The following is a 19,597-nucleotide window of genomic DNA, read 5'->3' as shown; positions in this document are numbered from 1 at the left end:
GAATTGGGGGCAGGAGGAGAAGGGGACGACAGAGGATGAGATGGCTGGATGGGATCACTGACTCGATTGACGTGAGTTTGAGTGAACTCTGGGAGTTGGTGATGGACAGGGAGGCCTGGCGTGCTGCGATTCATGGGATCGAAAAGAGTGGGACACGACTGAGTGACTGAACTGAACTGATGGCAGTTCTATTTCCAGTTTTTTAGGGAATCTCTAGACTCTTCTCCATAGTAGCTGTACTAGTTTGCATTCCCACCAACAGGGTAAGAGTGTTCCCTTTTCTCCGCACTCTCTCCAGCATTTATTGTTGTAGACTTTTTGATAGCAGCCATTCTGACCGGCCTGAGATGACACCTCATTGTGGTTTTGATTTGCATTTCTCTGATAATGAGTGATGTTGAGCATCTTTTCATGTGTTTGTTAGCCATCTGTATGTCTTCTTTCGAGAAATGTCTGTTTAGTTCTTTGGCCCATTTTTTGGGTCGTTTATTTTTCTGGTATTGAGTTGCATGAGCTGCTTGTATATTTTTGAGATTAATTCTTTGTCAGTTGCTTCATTTGCTATTATTTTCTCCCATTCTGAAGGCTGTCTTTTTACCTTGCTTATAGTTTCCTTTGTTGTGCAAAAGCTTTTAAGTTTAATTAGGTCCCGTTTGTTTATTTTTGCTTTTATTTCCATTACTCTGTGGCCTGCCTTTTCTTAACAACAGTTTGCTCTTGCCTGTTTGGGCACAGGGCTGGGCTGGAGCTGTGACTTTTTCTAGGGCTGAAATGCTCCCCGGCATCTGAGACCTGGCCTCACTTGCTGGCCCAGTTTGACATCTTTCAGAGGTGATTCACTGGGAGAGGCGCCGCCTGTGACACCTTCTCCTAATCTAGTCTGCATCCACCCTGCCTGTAGCTGCTCCTTGCCCTGCTGGCCAGAGGGCTGGATGCTGACCAAGTGGAGGTTTTCAGGACACAGAGTGGAACCCTCTGGGAAGTGTCTGCCCTGGTGCTGAAGAGGTCAAACAGCCCCAGGCTCCATGTCCCCCCACCCCAGACATTGTTATCTGGGGGATGGGGTGTGCTTTGGGGAAGTAGATTCCTAGCCCCGCCCAGGCCGTATCCTTCCTGTAACGGTAACTGACACATAAGTGCATGGTGCTTGTTCAGTTGCTAAGTCACGTCTGACTCTGTGACCCCATGGACTACAGCACGCCGAGATCCTCTGTCCTCCTCTTTCTCCTGGAGTTTGCTCAAATTCATGTCCATTGAGTTGGTGATGCTATCTAGCCATCTCATCCTCTGTCACCCCCTTCTCCTTTTGCCTTCAGTCTTTCCCAGCATCAGGATCTTTTCCAATAAGTTGGCTCTTCAAACCAGGTAGCCAGAGTATTGGAGCTTCAACTTCAGCATCAGTCCTTCCATTGAATATTCAAGGTTGATTTCCTTTAGGATCGATTGTTTTGATTTCCTTGCAGTGCATGATACAAGTCATAAAACTTGTATGAACTTCAACTTAGTACGTCTGCCTCTGAAGTGGATATAATTATTACTTACTGTGATGGTTTGACTTGGAAAATAAGTGAGTCTCTTGAGGAAGCAGGGTCCGTGGAGGAGGGATCTGTCTCCTGTTAGAGTCCTTGGGGATGAGCCTGGTGTGTGGCAGGCACGCTGGTAACAGGCTGCCGTGTTTCTGTCTCCAGGCGTTTCGAATTCCAGCTTGTCTCTCAGAGTAGAGTTGGCTCCTGTGTGAAAGTTTGAAATTGAGATTCTACATTTCTGCAGAATTTCCGCTGGAGACATGATAATGCGGGCTGTTTTCCAGAGAAGTGGCATAAGGGTCCATGATAAGGACTTCCCTTAAGATCGGATACATGTAGCCATGCCTTTTTGGTTTGTTGTGTATGTCTTGGGTGCTAGGCGTTCATCACTTCATGGAAATGCTTGACTAATAAAAGCGGTTAAGTCATTGTTTGCATCTTCTGCATTACGATGGTTATAAGTGTGGGCTCACTGCCTGGGCGCCCTGTCCCTGTGTTGGGACTCCGGGCGGATCCTGGGCTCCAGGGCATCAGCCTGGCAGGATTGTTGTACGGGTTTATGAGTGAGCTCATCTGAGGCCCTCAGAATGGAGACCTGGCAATAGGAGGCTGCGACTGTCTCTGTAATGATGGTGGTTAAAATGGACACACACACACAGAGTTTGAGAGAAACTGTTGTCGTAACAGTCATTATCATTGTAAGAGAAAGATCTGTCACTCTGTCCTTAGAAACTGATATACACAGAACAGCAGCCTTGCAGGTGGGGATGTTGTGGTGATATCATAACACTGTTGTTCATTTCTGAGGCTCAGGATAAGAGTGGCTGCTGTGTTGTCCTTTCAGTGGTGTGCTATGTAGCCACTACTGACGCTTGTGAACAGTTACCAGTAACAGAAATGGTTTTATTTTAGCCGGAGGCGGGAAGAAAGATGGACATGGTAACAGACATACAGCATCAGCTCAAGTATCTCATGGACAGAGGAGCCCGGCAGGGGCTCTAGTACATAGGGTCGCAAAGAGTCAGACACGAGCAAAGCGGCTTAGCACACACGCACACGTGAGCTCAAGTATCTCGTGGACAGAGGAGCCTGGCAGGGGCTGTAGTACATAGGGTCACAAAGAGTTGGAATATAGGGTCACAAAGAGTTGGAATATAGGGTCGCAAAGAGCTGGACGCGACCGAAGCGGCTTAGCACACATGCACACGTGAGCTCAAGAGTGTAGATTACATAGCAAAGAAAAAGACCCAAGGAAATACACTGCAACTCCAGCAGTGGTCATCTTTCTTTTTGTTGTTGAAGTTTCCAATCTTTCTAAAATAGTGTTATGTTTAAAACCAGAAAGTTATTATATTAATATTGTATTAGTGTTTCTGAGGTGGTTGAATTATTTGATCTTCCAAAGCTCTGGAATTAGATGCAACATTAAAATATTAACCTTTCATCCATTCAGCTTTCTTGTTTCCCCTCACCACATTTAAGCAGACATATATCGAGGGGCTGTCTCTAAAACGTGACCTGAAACAGTGTGCTTGGGCGTTGTGGTGGCAAAAGAATGAACCAGCGGCAGTGGGAATTTAGAGCTTGAGATCTGGTGGGTGTTTGCATCCACCAACAACAAACATTTAGAAAATGAATATTTTAAAACACTCCCATTTACAGCAGCATCAAAAAAACCATCAAATACCTAGGAATAAATCTAACAAAAGATGCACAAGCCCCCATCCAGCAAACCTTGAAGGAAATGTAAATGTCTTCACGTTACACTTTCAAAAGATGTCAGTTCTCTCCATATTTAGCTAGAGATTTAGGGCAGTCTTAAAGGAAATCTTAGCAGATATTTTTTTGTGGAAATTGAGAAGGTGATTTTAAAATGTATATGGAAATTCAAAGGGGCAAGAATAGCCAATATAATAATGGAAAAATAAGGGAAGAAGTTGGAAGACATCACATTGCAAGATTTATTATAAGGCTTCAGCGATCAGATAACATGGTGTTGGCACAAAGGTAAACAAACAGATCAGCAGAACTGGAGCATCCAGAAAGAGTTCCAAGTGGTCACCTGACTAACGACAAAGTCGACATTGGTGTCTTTGGAGGAATGAGGACGTTTCCAGTATATGATGCTGAATCAACTAGATCGCCATATGGGAAAAATGAATTTTGGCTAATATCTTATGCTATACAGAAAAGTGAGTTTCAGGTGTGCGCTAAGTCAGAATGTGAAAGGTAAAACAATACCTTTTTAAAAGAAAAAAACAGTATTTCTTCATGACCTTCGGGTAGGTAAGGATTCCTTTAGGTGGATACAAAAAGCACTATCCAAGGGAAAGATTGATAAATTGGACCACATTAAAATTTGAAACTTTTCCTCATCAAAAGACCACTGTAAAGAGAGTGAAAAGGCAAACTGCGTTCAGAGAAAACATTTGCCATAGGTATATGTCCAGTAGGGGCTTGCCCGGTGGCTCAGAGGGTAAAGCGTCTGCCTGCAATGCGGGAGACCCAGGTTCGATCCCTGGGTCCGGAAGATCCCCTGGAGAAGGACATGGCAACCCACTCCAGTGTTCTTGCCTGGAAAATCCCATGGAAGAGGAGCTTGGCGGGCTACAGTCCATAGGGTCACAAAGAGTTGGACAGGACTGAGTGACTTCACTTGACTTCACTTTCATGTATCCAGTAAGGGTTTTGTATTCAGAATGCATAAACTCCATCAAATTAATAAGAAAAAAGGTTCTCTACCTAGTAAAAAGTGGGCAAAAAACTCGCACAGGCACCTCACAAAGGAGAATATTTAGATGGCTCTGAACGTGTGAAAAGACACCCACCTTCAGTCATGGTCATGTGAGACCCTGGTGCTGCATCACCACTTGCCAGCAGATGGCACCACTGAGAAAGGCAGAGAGTCGCAAGGTCTGCGGAGGTGTGGGGTGGGCTGGAGCCCTCAGACAGCTTCTGCCCCGGGGCTGTGGATGAGCTGCTGAGTGTCCCTCAGGTCCCTTCCTGGCCTGTGCGTTGCTAGCAAGCTGTGTGTCCCCAGGTTACTGCGAGTATGAGGGTCACAGGAAGGCCCGCCTGCACGCAGGGCCAGTCATGCAGGCCATGCACCGCACGTGGGAGTGCCGAGAATCCTCTTTTGAGAACTTGACACCCACCCTCACACTGGGTTTGTCTGTAAGGGCCTCCTCGTAGTTACCAGAATTTCTTTCAGGGATTATCTGGTGAAGGCAATGATAACGACAGTAATAGCTGGCACTCGTGTCATGCATGGGAACTGCCAGGTTAGTTATCTACCTTTTAACTTGGTTGTTCCTAAGACACCGTAATAGGTACTAAAGGATTCATATGCTGGTGCTGCTCCCATTTTACAGGTGAGATAACTGAGATACACAGAGTAAGTCGCTTGCTTGATGTCACCCAGCTCATACCAGACTCCCCACTTCCTGCTCTGGTTTCTCTGGACCTTCTTATAACTCCTGCCGTGAAGTCCTCTTTTCATGACTGTGTGGATCCAGCCTGTCTGTCCTTCCTGTGTTCGTGGAGTATTCCTTTTAGAGTTTAAATAATGGTTTTAACAATGGCCCTCCCCAGAACAACCACAGGGTGGTAATGGCTGTAGCCGGTAGCCCTGCCTCCTGTGAGCACTTTCCGTGTGGCAGGCGCAGGGCTTGGCTTTTTCAGCGTGTCATCACAGAATCTCTGGAACAGTCCAGCAAGGAGGCCTTGACTGCTGTAGACCCCGGGCCTCAGAGAAGTGAAATGCTTCATGGAAGGCCTCGCGCAGCAGGTGACACGGCCAGGAATCAAGCCCAGGTCTCTCTGTTGGGGCCGAAGGTTTGAACTCTTCGCTGCTGTTCTTTGCCACTACTTGCTGTGTTTAACTCCTTGACTATATTTTGTCTTGTATACTCTGATCTACCTTTTATCTGTGAAAATGGGCCCCCCACTCCCATTCACCATATATTGAGCACCTACAGTGTATCAGACATTCTGGAGTCTTTTGGGGTCACCAGGATCAGTAAGATGATGTTCCTGACCTCAGGGAACTCAGGTCTCGTGAAGGAGGCAGATCACTGCAAATCAGAGTGGTCTGTGCAGCAGCAAATGCATCTGGGTACAGAGGTGCCAGAGAGGAGGGAGCAAGCAAATCCACTCGGGCAGGAGAGCGGGAGGGAGGTTCTTGAAGAAGGCTTCACCGAAAGGTGACTGAGCTGGGTTTTGACATACGTGGAAGAGTTTGCTGGTTGGTTAGGACCTTGGCAAGCTGAACTGGCCTCAGTCTGCGGGCCTGGGAGACGCTCTCTTGAAACCTGAGCCAGGCAGCACTCCCAGGGCATTGGCCAGGCTGCTGGTCCCTGTGCTGCTCAGGAATGGCCTCTGCGATTCTCTTGCCCGCCAGGATAAGGCCGGGCCTCTGGTCTCTGCACGTGTGGGTGGGTGGGTGAGGTACCTCGTCATTGCCTCTCGAATCCACTCCACTTCCAGCTGCACACAGCGGGTAAGATCACTGCCCTTGAACTGCAGACCACCCACTTCATCTGAGCCATCAGTCCTGTGAAGGGGAATTAGGGCATTCCAGGGGCGATCATGGTGGCTTGTGATTTGTGCCCCAGCCGCTGGCTCTGGGCCCTATCCTCCCTGACCTGTGACTCCAGGTCTCATCTCTGCCGCAGCCAGACAGCAGCTCTTAGGCGTTTAGCGCTGAGCTGTGCATCTCCATTGGTTCCAGCAGCCTCAGAACCACCTGAGAGTGTGAAAAAGGCCACCGCCTGGCCTTCCCTCCGCACCCCTGCACTTGAGTCTCAGGTGGGCTCTGTCCCCGCTTTGTCCCGCTGTCGAGGCCATTCTCTTGCCCACACTGGAGCGTGAGCACACCTGTCTTCAAAAGCTTGGCAGTCTTGCTTCGGTTTGGGTTGGTAAGTTGCTGGTTATGTAACAGTTCGAAGTGTCGTCTGCCTTTATTCTCGGGTGGTGAGTTACGTCTCCTCTGAATGGGAATTGTGCTGACCACCAAGTCTGAAAAACACCCAGCCAAACTGTTGATAACATGCCGCTCATGGTCCCTGGGCCTGGCTTCCGTTCTGGCGGTCACCTTGAGTTCTCCTTTCTTCCCTTCCTCTCAGGTACCTGTACCACGTGTTGACCAAGAACACCACCGTCACAGAGCAGAACAGGAACCTGCTGGTGGAGACCATCCGGTCCATCACCGAGATCCTCATCTGGGGGGACCAGAATGACAGCTCTGTGTTTGAGTAAGGGTGTCTGTTTTTTGATCCTTCTTCTCCCTTTGCATGTTTTTCTAAATGCGAGCCATGAGTCATTCCCAATGACGTCAGGGTTTGACGCCAGTTTGGTCCTGCACCTTCTCTCTCTCTCTCTCTCTCAAATGTCCTTGAAATGCTGTAGAAATGCCTGCTGAAAATGGGCAAGTTATGGAAATGAGTGTCCCTGGAGAAATCTGAAAATGTCATGGATAATTTTCCAAGTCATGTCTGATTATCTCCCCCAAAGGAAAGAGAAAATGTCTTGGGTGTTAGATTCCAAGTGAACTGAAAAGAGCCTTCCCTGGGGTGAGGGTGGGGGTGGGGGACGCTGAGGGTTAGCCGAAATTGTGCTCCCTGGTGCTGGCCGCAGTGCTGAGCTCATGATGGGATGATCCTCCTATGAGGAAGTCTCCCGGCTCCTCCAGGGTGGAGGACCTGCTGCCCTCCCCACCTTTATCCCCGCCCCCACAGATGTTTATGCTCAAGGTCACGCAGCTGCTAAGTGAAGAAGCCAAAGTCCATGGAGGGGTTTCTCCTCACTCTCACACTTCCTTGGTGAACAGGCTTAGGCCTGCCTCAGTTTCCTCATCGTTAAGTGAGAGAGAGCAAGTTCCTTGCCCAGTGCCTGGTACAGAGTAGGCACTCGAGAAATATTAGCAAATGATCATTTTAGAAGGTGCCCCTACTGGATAATTAAGAAGCAAAGGCCATAACCCATGAACTGCTTTCCCCAACAGACCTGTTCCAACGTCTGAACGCAGAAGGATTGGGGTTGTGACAACCACCAAACACAGATTTTATTTTTATATAAACTAATCTCAATTGAAACTATTGAGGCCACTTAGTAAAACCACTTAAAACAAATACAGGTGTTCCCTTTCCAACCCGGCTTCCTTATTAGATATTCTGATTTTCTGGCTGGTTCTGTATTTTCATCAATGAGGTTTTCATCAGATGGAGCTACTTGTGGAAAATGCAAATGGTGTGAAATACAGACCTGTGACACTGCTTGGGTTCCCTAAGGAAAACCTGAGTAATAAACAGGTGTTGCTTGTAAGCAGGACGAGTTGCCTTTCAGGATCTGTGGGGACTTTACTGTTTGTTGGTTGCTTGGTATCTGTTTATGGAAATGAGAGAGATGCTTGGGTGAAAGATGAGAAACCGTGTCATCTTTACTCAGTTCAATTGCTCAGTTGTATCCGACTCTTTGCGACCTCATGGACTGCAGCACGCCAGGGTCCTCTGTCCATCACCAACTCCTGGAGCTTGCTCAAACTCATATCCATTGAGTCAGTGATGCCATCCAACCATCTCATCCTCTGTCATCCCCTTCTCCTCCCGCCTTCAATCTTTCCCAGCATCAGGGTCTTTTCTAGTGAGTCAGTTCTTCACATCAGGTGGCCAGAGTACTGGAGTATCCAGCCTCAGCGTCAGTCCTTCCAATGGATATTCAGGACTGATCTCCTTTAGGATGGACTGATTGGATCTCCTTGCTGTCCAAGGGACTCGCAAGAGTTTCCTCCAACACCACAGTTCAAAAGCATCACTTCTTTGGCGCTCAGCTTTCTTTATGGTTCAATTCTCACATCCATACACAACTACTCAAAAAACCATAGCCTTGACTAGACGGACCTTTGTCAGCAAAGCCATGTCTCTGCTTTTGAATATGCTGTCTAGGTTAGTCATAACTTTTCTTCCAAGGAGCAAGCGTCTTTTAATTTCATTGCTGCCAATTACCATCTGCAGTGATTTTGGAGCCCAAGAAAATAAAGTTTCTTACTGTTTTCATGGTTTCCCCATTTATTTGCCATGAAGTGATGGGACCAGATGCCATGATCTTCGTTTTCTGAATGTTGAGTTTTAAGCCAGCTTTTTCCCTCTCCTCTTTCACTTTCGTCAAGATGCTCTTTAGTTTCTCTCTGCTTTCTGCCATGAGGGTGGTGTCATCTGCATATCTGAGGTTATTGATGTGCATGGTGTACTCTGCATATAAGTTAAGTAAGCCGGGTGACAGTATACAGCCTTGATGTACCCCTTTCCCAATTTTGAACCAGTCCATTATTCCATGACCAGTTCTAACTGTTGCTTCTTGACCTGCATGCAGATTTCTCAGGAAGCAGGTAAGGTGGTCTGGTATTCCCATCTGTTTAAGAATTTTCCAGTTTGTTGTGATCCACTCAGTCAAAGGCTTTAGTGTAGTCAGTAAAGCAGAAGCAGGTGTTTTTCTGGAATTCACTTGCTTTTTCTGTGATCCATTGGATGTTGGCAATTTGATTGCTGGTTCCTCTGCCTTTTCTAAATCCAGATTGAATACCTGGAACTTCTTGGTTCATGTACTGCTGAAGCCTGGCTCAGAGAATTTTGAACATTACTTTACTAGCATATGGGATGAGTGCAATTGTGCAGTAGTTTGAGCATTCTTTGGCATTGCCTTTCTTTGAGATTGGAATGAAAACTGACTTTTTCCAGTCCTGTGGCCATTGCTGAGTTTTCCAAATTTGCTGGCATAGTAAGTGCAACACTTTCACAGCATCATCTTTTAGGATTTCAAATAGCTCAGCTGGAATTCCATCACCTCCAGTAGCTTTGTTCGTAGTGATGCTTCCTAATGCCCATTTGACTTTGCACTCTAGGATGTCTGCTCTAGGTGAGTGATCATACCATCATGGTTATCTGGGTCATTAAGATCTTTTTTGTATAGTTCTTCTGTGTATTCTTGCCACCTCTTCTTAATATCTTCTACTTCTGTTAGGTCCATATTCTGTCCTTTATCGAGCCCATCTTTGCATGAAATGTTCCCTTGGTATCTCTAATTTTCTTGAAGAGATCTCTAGTCTTTCCCATTCTATTGTTTCCTTCTATTTCTTTGCATTGATCACTTAGGAAGGGTTTCTCATCTCTCCTTGCTGTTCTTTGGAACTCTGCATTCAAATGGGCATATCTTCCCTTTTCTCCTTTGCCTTTCACTTCTCTTCTTTTCATAGCTATTTGTAAGGACTCCTCAGACAACCATTTTGCCTTTTTGCATTTCTTTTTCTTGGGGATGGTTTTGATCACCACCTGTACACGAATCTCTGTCCATAGTTCTTCAGGCACTCTTATCAGACTAATCCTTTGAATCTATTTGTCACTGCTACTGCTAAGTCACTTCAGTCGTGTCCGACTCTGTGTGACCCCAGAGACGGCAGCCCACCAGGCTCCCCTGTCCCTGGGATTCTCCAGGCAAGAACACTGGAGTGGGTTGCCATTTCCTCCTCCAATGCATGAAAGTGAAAAGTGAAAGTGAAGTTGCTCAGTTGTGTCCGACTCTTAGCGACCCCATGGACTGCAGCCTACCAGTCTCCTCCGTCCATGGGATTTTCCAGGCAAGAGTCCTGGAGTGGGGTGCCATTGCCTTCTCTTCCACTGTATAATTGTAAGGAATTTAATTTAGGTCATACGTGAATGGTCTAGTGGTTTTCCCTACTTTCTTCAATAAGTAGTTCATGATCTGTATTGGCAGTAAGGAGTTCATGATCTGTACGACAGTCAGCTCCAGGTCTTGTTTTTGCTGACTGTATAGAGCTTCTCCATTTTCCACTGCAAAGAATATAATTCATCTGATTTCGGTATTGACCATCTGGTGACATCCATGTGTAGAGTTGTCTCTTGTGTTGTTGAAAGAGGGTGTTTTCTGTGACCAGGGCGTTCTGTTGGCAAAACTCTGTTAGCCTTTGCCCTGCTTCATTTTGCACTCCAAGGCCAAACTTGCAAGGTGTCTCTTGACTTCCTGCTTTTGCATTCCAGTCCCCTGTGATGAAAAGAACATCTTTTTCTGGTGTTCTTGAAGGTCTTGTAGGTCCTCATAGAACTGTTCAGCATCTTCGGCAGTTGTGATTGGGGCATAGACTTGGATTACTGTGATACTGAATGGTTTGCCTTAGAAACGAACAGAGAGTCACCTGTACTAGAATGGATTTTTTTAGTCCACTTGTCATCTTAGAGAAACTGCCGAGCTCTCAGAGGCCCAGTTATTCTTAAATCACTGCCCTGCAGAGGCCCCAGGAGAATTTGTTTTTAGTCCATTTTAAAGTTTCTGGATAATTGTAGATTTTAGATTACACAGAAGGCTTCCATTTACCCCTCACCCTGTTCCCCTGTTAACATCATTTGTCAAAACACCACTATTACGTCAACTCCAGACTTGATTTGGAATCTACCAGTTTTTCCATTAACACCCTCTTTCTGCTCTGGGATCCTAATCCAGGTGCCACAATGCACTTGGTGGTTATGTCTCCCCGGTGTCCTGTGGTCTGTGACAATTGTTCAGTTTTCTCTTGTTTATGACCTTGATAGTCTTGAGAAGGACTGGCCAGCTGTCTTGTAGAGTGTCCCCCAGTCTGGGTTTCTTTGCTGTTTCTCTCCTGACCAGCCTGGAAGTTTTGGGGACGACTGCTTCCTGGGGAAGTGCCCTTCCCCTCGAGGAATGTCATTGTTCCTGACAGCCACATGGTCCCTGGTGGGTTAACCGGATCACTTGGTGCAGCTGATATCTGCCAGGGTTTTCTACCCCAAGGTTACTCTTTCCTCCTCCCCTATACTGGTCTCCAAAGTGAGTCACTAAGTCCAGCTTCCTGGGGTGTGGGAATTAAGCTCCACCTTCTTGAAGGAGGACGAATCTACAGATGATAGTTGGAATTCTTCTGCATAGCAGATTTGTCTCCTCTCCTCATTTATTAATCTACCCAGTCATTTATTTATATACATCTCTTGGCGATTTTGCAGGTTTGGTTCCAGGCCACCTCAGCAAGGTGAACAGTACAGTATAAGCGAGTCACGTGAATTTTTTTTGGTAGTCCCAGTGCATATAAGTTATGGTCACACTATTCTGTCGGAGAAGGCAATGGCACCCCACTCCAGTACTCTTGCCTGGAAAATCCCATGGACGGAGGAGCCTGGTGGGCTGCAGTCCATGGGGTCACTAAGAGTCGGGCACGACTGAGCAACTTCACTTTGACTTTTCACTTTCATGCATTGGAGGAGGAAATGGCACCCCACTCCAGTGTTCTTGCCTGGAGAATCCCAGGGACGGGGGAGCCTGGTGGGCTGCAGTCCATGGGATCGCTAAGAGTTGGACACGACTGGGTGACTTCACTTTCACTTTTCACTTTCAAGCATTGGAGAAGGAAATGGCAACCCACTCCAGTGTTCTTGCCTGGAGAATCCCAGGGACGGGGGAGCCTGGTGGGCTGCCGTCTATGGGGTCGCACAGAGTCGGACACGACTGAGGCGACTTAGCAGCAACATTCTGTAGTCTGTCAAGGGTGCAGTGGCCTTGTGTCTGCAAAATCAGCATACGTATAAGAAATAATGCTGTTGGGAAAATGGCGCCAACACACTTGCTCAACAAAAGGTTTCAATTTGTAAAAAAACAGTATCTGCAAGATTGGACTCGTGGGTGTTTATTTTGTACTCTGGATGATAACCCAGCGCTCTGTGATTTATTTTGTGCTGGCGTTGTTCCGGCTTTGAGCATTGGGGGCTCTTTCAGGTCACTTCCTGTGTCCCTGTGACACACCCCCGTCCTTTTGGATTTTGGAGCACGTCCTTACTTTCTGGTCCCCTGTGGTGCTCCAGGCTCACCTGGCATGTTCCCTGCCCCAGCCCTAGAATTAGCCACTTTCCCAAGGATCCCCTCACGCCTCTAGGGGGTTGTAAAAATCCAGGCACCCAAATTTCACACTAGACATATGGAATCTACCCCTGGACAAGATCTAGGTACAGGCATGTTGACAAGTTCCCAAGCTGGTCATCGGGCTGCAGTGAACTTATTGGGTGACACTTGGCAGTCACTGCTTTATACAACCTGAAGCAAAGGAAGACACGACTCGTCAAATGATAGAAATATTCTGGGGGTCATTGTGGATGGCATTTGTTGGCACACAGACTCCCTTGGGAAAGAATTTAGGGTCCCTCTAAGGTCAGATTTATTGATTCATCTGCCCGTTCAGACAGAAGGTCTGCAGGCCCGAGCCAGTGCCAGGCCATGGTCCTACCAGCAGGGAGCTGATGGCGGCAGGAAGAGAGAGGCCCCAAGACTGAGCCAACAGCAGATCCACGAGATGGCTAGGATGTCCTGAGCGTCCTAGATGAGAGGTGACCTGGTCTCAGCTTGAATTGTTGTTGTTTAGTCACTAAGTCAGGCCTGACTCTTTGTAACGCCATGGATTGTAGCCCACCAGGCCCATCTGTCCATGGGATTTTCCAGACAGGCATACTGGGATGGGTAGCCATTTCCTTCTCCAAGGTATCTTCCTGACCCAGGGATTGAACCTGCGTCTCCTGCATTGGCAAGAAGATTCTTTACCAGTGAGGCACCAGGGAAGCCCCTTAGCTTGAATATGGAGAACATAACTAAAAACATTTTCTTCCTTTAAAGAAAGGCATTAGGGGATCTCCATTTCAAGATTAAAAGAGCCATTGTGTGCCCCCCAAAGTCAGTGCCCCCAGCCTGCATGCAGGCAAATAGTCTGTGCAGGAAGAGAAAGGCCTGGGGGCTGGCTGGTGTCCCATGACCGCATCAGCACTTTCTCTTTCCTTGCAGTTCTCATTCCCTAGATGTGGAAATGACCAACTTGCCAGCTGAGAAACCACCCAAACTCTTTGACTATTCAGCACCCTCGTGCCCCTTTGCGGGGAATTACTCTGGTTCCTAGGTTGCTGGTGAGCACTCAGAGCTATGAAGGCTAAGGAAGGAGACTTAGTGGGGAAAACTAAGTTTGTAAAATGTGGATGGAAAACGGCTGCGTGTTGGTTTTAGAAGCGTAGATAGATCACTGTGTCATCATTTAGTTGGGAAAGACCTTTCCCCCTCTGTCCGAAATCTGGAAGTTCACCACTTCCCAGAATCAGCACTGTTCCCACATTCCAGGAAGAGAGTCTGAAAGGTTGCATTTCTCTGAGTGGAATACAGCGTCGTGGGAACTGGGTGTCTTGGAAGCCAAGCCCATGCGTGTGGTGTGGCCTGGCTGCTCCGCCACGTGTGCTGGGTGTGTAACCAGAGGATGACGCGCATTTCTACGAGTGGAAGACCACTGACGCTGTCCCCTTCTCTCCGCAGCTTCTTCCTGGAGAAGAACATGTTCGTTTTCTTCTTGAACATCCTGCGGCAGAAGTCGGGCCGCTACGTGTGCGTTCAGCTGCTGCAGACCCTAAACATCCTCTTTGAGAACATCAGCCACGAGACCTCACTTTGTAAGGACAGTCCTGACCCTGGCCTCCACACCAGGGTCAGGTAGCTGGGTGTCGCTACATGTCGTGTGCCATGGTTTTCGTGTTGCTTTGAGAATGTCTGTGCTCACCGTGTGTCTTGGTGTGCTTGGGCTGCCAGACCGCGTGCCCCAGGCTGGGCGGCTCAGACGACAGAAATGCGTTTCTCACAGTGCTCGCCCTGGCAGTCCACGATCATGGCGGCGCCGGGGCTGACTTCTGGGGAGGCCTGTCTTCCTGGTTTGCAGAGCCTCACTCTCTTTATGTCCTCACATGGTCTCTCCTCTGTGCACGTGGAGAGAGGATTCTGATGTCTCTTCCTTTTCTTGTAAAGACACTAGTCTTGGATCAGGGCCCCACCCTCTGACCTCATGTGACCTTTAATTACCTCCTGAAAGCCTCTGTCTCCAGATGCAGTTCCTTTGGGGGTTAGGGTTTCAGCACATGAGTTTTGGGGGCACACAGTTCAGGCCCTAGTGCCATTTTTAATCCCTGCATGGTAGGGTGCTGTGCAGGGCTGAGAGAGGGCTCCCCTCTGCTGGGTGGTTCTGAGGGCATTTGCGTGTCTTCTTTATAACCTGTTATTAAAGAGCTTGGGTCACTGAGTAGACAGCCAACAGAATAAGCATTGGAAGCAGCAGGATGGGGAAGAACGTGGCCAGGGCGTGGCTTTGGCCCCTGCCCTGCCTGCTTCAGCTCCACTGCCGCACTGGTGAGGGTGACTCGGAGCCTCTCCCTGCCCTTGCTGAGCCCCGGGCTCGTGATCTGAAACAGCCACGCTGCGAGGCAGGTGCTGAGTGCCCTCGTTTAATGCTCAGAGAGTTTGACTCTCTGGCCCCAGGTCACAGCTCTAGCAAGGCCGGAATCCAGAATGGGTTTCAGCCCAGGCAGATTAACTCAGTGGTCATCAACTGGGGGTGACTGTACTCCCAATGAACATTTGTCAGTGTCTGGAGACATTCCTGGGGAGCTGTGCTACTGGCCTCTGGGTAGAGGTCAGTGATGCTGTTAAAATCCTACAACATGCAGGACAGCCCCCCGCAATAAAGGAGTAGTTAGCCCAAAATGTCAACAGTGCCCAGGGTGTGAAACCCTGATTTGGCTCCTAATCCTCCGTGCTTGATCAAAAGCTTTTTTATTCCAAGATAACTGCACCAAGCCTCAGGGCCTGCCTGCTGGAAGCAGGGAAGAGAAGACAAGTGATGGGATGCCTGTGTCACAGGCAGGCTCTTGGCCCCCAAGACAGGATTGAGAAAAGCTTCCAGTAAAAGAGAATGGCGGCATTTCCCCTGAGGAGGGAGGAGGCAGGGGAGGAAAGAGCTTCTGGCTGATGGCCACTAGATGGCGCTGCTGTCCTGGGATGCGGCCACTGGATGGTGCTGCTGTCCCAGGAAGTGGCCACTAGATGGCACTACTGTCCCAGGAGACTCCTGAGGCTTCCCCCATTGTGAATTGGCAAATGCGATTTGACTCACTCTCCCTGAGTGGTTTCCCTGTTAACAGCTTTGGTTACGCTGGATGTGAATTGCGGGCAGTTTCTGAAAACTCCGAGAGGGGAAGGCCCAGCTCCGTATTGCAAATCATGGACTGAGAGCCAAGCAAGTCCCAGGCCTGGTACTGCCAACATACGCCCCACGCCTATTCCAGGATGTTGACCCGCCAAGCGGCAGTTTCTGCCTCTCTGAAGTGGAGACAATCCGAGTACCTGCAGATTGCAGTGGCTTGAGGATAAGCGTGAGAGCGGGTGTGCGCAGCGTAGCGTGGGGTCTGGCAGCTGGAAGTTTCCAATTAAAGCTGGTTTTATCCTTAAAGCCAGTGTTCCCCCAAGTGGCTGTTCTCTGGTGACCCAGCTGACCTCAGGGCTACAGGATTGAAGAGGGGGTTGGGGGCGATAGAAAATTCTGGGCTTTCTGGATCATACGGCCTCTCTTGCCTCAGGGCTAAAAAGTGTATTGTGCTGTAAGAAAACCCAGGCAGATGGTGCTGGCCCTGCAGGGAATTCATCAGAGCACTTTCATAAGCCCCACCAAGGCAGCAAAAAGTACTGTTTTTATAGAATTTGGATGTATGGGAGTGAGAAGGATGGGTGACTTTTGCTTTTAATTTTCTGATTATAGGAAGAAAATGTCTCCATTGTAAAACAACAAAAAGTCCAATGAAAAAGCTATAGAAAGCAGAAGTTCTGGAGAATTTCACCCCAACAGCTCAGTGTTAACCTCTATCGTTTTGCTGTCTGCTTCATTTTTTTTTTCCGAACTTAACTAGCGTATCTTAGATTTTCATGTTGTCCATTCATGCATCCCAGCCTTGTTTGGTTTAAGAGCCGCCTCTTTCTGGGCCATAACTTACTTAACGTGACCGCGGGCATTTAGGTGGTTTCCGGGTTTTCGTTATTACAGGCAGCCATTTCACGGGTACACCTGTTGCCTGTGGGGTTTGGTGACCTAAGTGACAGCAGGCCCGAGAGACTGAGATTACTTAGAGACTCCTGGGTTTATTATAAAAGCATACCACAGAAAGCCGGCCACACAGAGAGGGCATAGTAGAAAAATCCCAGTCGAATAATAGAGGCGCCTGCACCGCCCCCACCGTGGCCCCGCCACCCACGGAGTCCGGTCTGGAGGCCCAGAAAAGTCCCGCGGGGGAGTCATGGGAGCACGGGGCTCTTCCAGCTCGGGGTGCAGCCGGGAGGCTGGAGGCCGCTCACCCCCAGCGGCCAGCACAGGCGTCTGTGTCTCTAGCGGCCTGGGAACCACTCAGCAGTCACAGCAGGGCCGACATCCCTTCTCCTGCCGGCCCATTCGGCCCCCGCTGACCACAGCCGGCCAGACAGTAGAGTGAAGCAGCCTTACTGGCTGCTCGTTGCAAGTGTGGATTCTGGGTGGGTAGGTCGTGGACTGTTCCAAGAACAGGATACTGTATAGCCAGAAGGAGACAAAGGAAGAGACGTGGGTAACTGGGCCGTGGTGAGAGGCCACACACTAGGCGGGGGCTTCCCATGTGAGTCCACATACACGGAGCTCAGGATCAGGCAGAACGAGTCTGCGGTGCTGGAAGTTAGGCTGAGGGGCTGTCTTGGGGACAGGGAACGGATGGAGCAGGGGTGTGAGTGTCTTTCAGGAGCTGGAAATGCACTATCTGATCAAGGTGGTGCTTACCTGTTGCATTTATTTGCAAAAATTCATCGCGCTGGACACCTAAAATGTGTGAGAGGTGTGTGTATGTGTACATATATATGCATATATATACGTACACACAAGTATATATACACACATAAGTACAAGTACTTAAAATTCATAAATATATACACTGCCACATATATCAAGCTATACACTTAGATTTGTGGTATATGTAACCTCATTTTTTTATAAGCTATTGAATATAGTTCCCTGTGCTATACAGTAGGTCTTTGTTATTTATTTTATACGTAGTGATACTAGTATATTATAGGCAACCCTGGTGTCAGACAGTAAAGAATATGCCTGCAGTGAGGGAGACCTGGGTTTGATCCCTGGGTTGGGAAGATCCCCTGGAGGAGGGTGTGGCAACCCACTCCAGTGTTCTTGTCTGGAGAATCTGCTGGACAGAGGAGCCTGGTGGGCTACAGTCCATGGGGTCACAAAGAGTCGGACACGACTGAAGCAACTTAGCAGAATATATATAGTATAAAATATATATTTATATAGTATAAAATATTATACATAACATAAAATATATGTAGTATAAAATAAATATATGTTTATATATAGCCGTGTATATCTGTTGATCTCAAATTTCAAGTTTACCCCTGCCCTGCGTTTACCCTTTGGCAACCAGAAGTTTGTTGTCCGTGAGTTTGTTTCTATTTTGTAATAAGTTCCTTTGTATCATTTTTTTTAAGATTCCACATAAAAGTGATATCACAGTATATTTGTCTTTGTCTGACTTACTTCACTTGGTGTGAAAATCTCTAGGTCCGTCCTTGTTGCTGTGAATGGTAGTATTTCATTTTTTGGGGGGCTAATATCCCTCTGTGTGTGTGTGTGACATCATCTTTATCCATTCATCTGTTGATGGACACCTGGATTGCTTCCATGTCTTGGCTATTATAAATAGTACTGCTCTGAGCACTGGGGTGCGCATGTCTTTTCGAACTAGAGTTTTCATCTTTTCTGGATATATGACCAGGGGTGGAGTTGATGGGTCATATTCTAGTTCTATTTTTAGTTTGTTAAGGAACCGCCATCGTGTTCTGCATCATGGCTGCACCAGTTTGCATTCCCACCAACAGTGCAGGAGGGTTCCCTTTTCTCCACACCCTCTCCAGCATTGATTATTTGTAGACTTTTTGGTGATTGCCATTTTGACCAGAATGAGGTGATATGATATCACCTCTGACCAGAATGAGGTGATCAACTCATTGTAGTTTTGATTTTCATTTCTCTAATAATTAGCGATGTTGAGCATCTTTTCTTGTGACTGTTGGCCATCTGTATGTCTTCTTTGGAGAGATGTCTGTTTAGGTCTTCTCTCCCCATTTTTTGATTGAGTTGTTTGTTTTTGTTGATATTGAGCTATGTGAACTGTTTGTATATTTTGGAAATTAAACCTTCTTGGTCACATCATTTGCAAATATTTTCTCCCATTCTGTAGTTTGTCTTTTCGTTTTGTTTATGGATTCCTTTGCTGTGTAAAAGCTTATAAATTTGATTGGGTCCCATTTGTTTATTTTTGTTTTTATTTCTATTGCTTTCGGAGACTGACCAAGAAAACATTGGTACGATTTGTGTCAGAGAATGTTTTGCCTCTGTTCTCTTCTAGGAGTTTTCTGATGTCATGAATTTAAGTCTTTAAGCCATTTTTGAATTTCTTTTTGTGTATGGTAAAAGGGTATGTTCTCACGTCATTTAGTTACATGTGGGTCTCTCGCTTTTGAACACCGCTTGCTGAAGAGACTGCCTTTTTGTGATTGTATATTCTTGCCTCCTTTGTTGAAGATTAATCGATTGTAGGTGTGAGAGTTTACTTCTGGGACCTCTATTCTGGTCCATAAATCTGTCTGTTTTTGTGCCAATACCACACTGCTTTGATGACTGTGACTTTGTAGTATTGTCTGAAATCTGGGAGGGTTATGCCTCTAACTTTGTTCTTTTCCCTCAGGATTACTGTGGCAGTTCTGGGTCTTTCATATAAATTTTAGGATTATTTTTTCTACTTCTGTGAAAGATGTCATGGGTAATTTGATAGGGATCACATTAAATCTATAGATCGCTTTGGGTAGTATGGCCATTTTAACTATCCTAATTCTTCTAATCCATGAGCATGGGATATCTTCCCGTTTCTTTAAAGCATCTTCAGTTTCCTTTCTCAATATTTTTTACTTTTCAGTGTGTATCTTTCGCCTCCTTGATCGGGTTTATTCCTAGGTATTTTTTTTTTTTTTTGACATGATTTTAAAAGGGATTATCTTTTTTCTTCTAACTCTATGCTATTTCGTTGTCAGTGTAAAGAAACGTGACAGATTCCTGTGTGTTAACCTTACATCCTGCCGCCTTCTTGAGTTCATTTTTCAGTCCTAAT

General features: G+C 47.1%; 1 protein-coding gene across 5 annotated transcripts in view; it reads left to right on the top strand.

Moving 5' to 3' along the window:
• Nucleotides 1-19,597, top strand: part of CLEC16A (C-type lectin domain containing 16A) — a 234,178-nt gene that overhangs the window by 6,959 nt on the left and 207,622 nt on the right. For all 5 annotated transcript variants that reach the window (XM_027526429.1, XM_027526430.1, XM_027526428.1 and 2 more), the window contains exons 2-3: nucleotides 6,650-6,778; nucleotides 13,890-14,023. In XM_027526429.1, coding sequence (XP_027382230.1) covers nucleotides 6,650-6,778; nucleotides 13,890-14,023 — 263 coding nt within the window. The remainder of the gene's footprint in view (nucleotides 1-6,649; nucleotides 6,779-13,889; nucleotides 14,024-19,597) is intronic.

The sequence above is a fragment of the Bos indicus x Bos taurus genome, chromosome 25 (genome assembly GCF_003369695.1).
Source record: "Bos indicus x Bos taurus breed Angus x Brahman F1 hybrid chromosome 25, Bos_hybrid_MaternalHap_v2.0, whole genome shotgun sequence".
NCBI lineage: Eukaryota > Metazoa > Chordata > Mammalia > Artiodactyla > Bovidae > Bos > Bos indicus x Bos taurus.
This window is presented reverse-complemented; position numbering and strand designations above follow the sequence as displayed.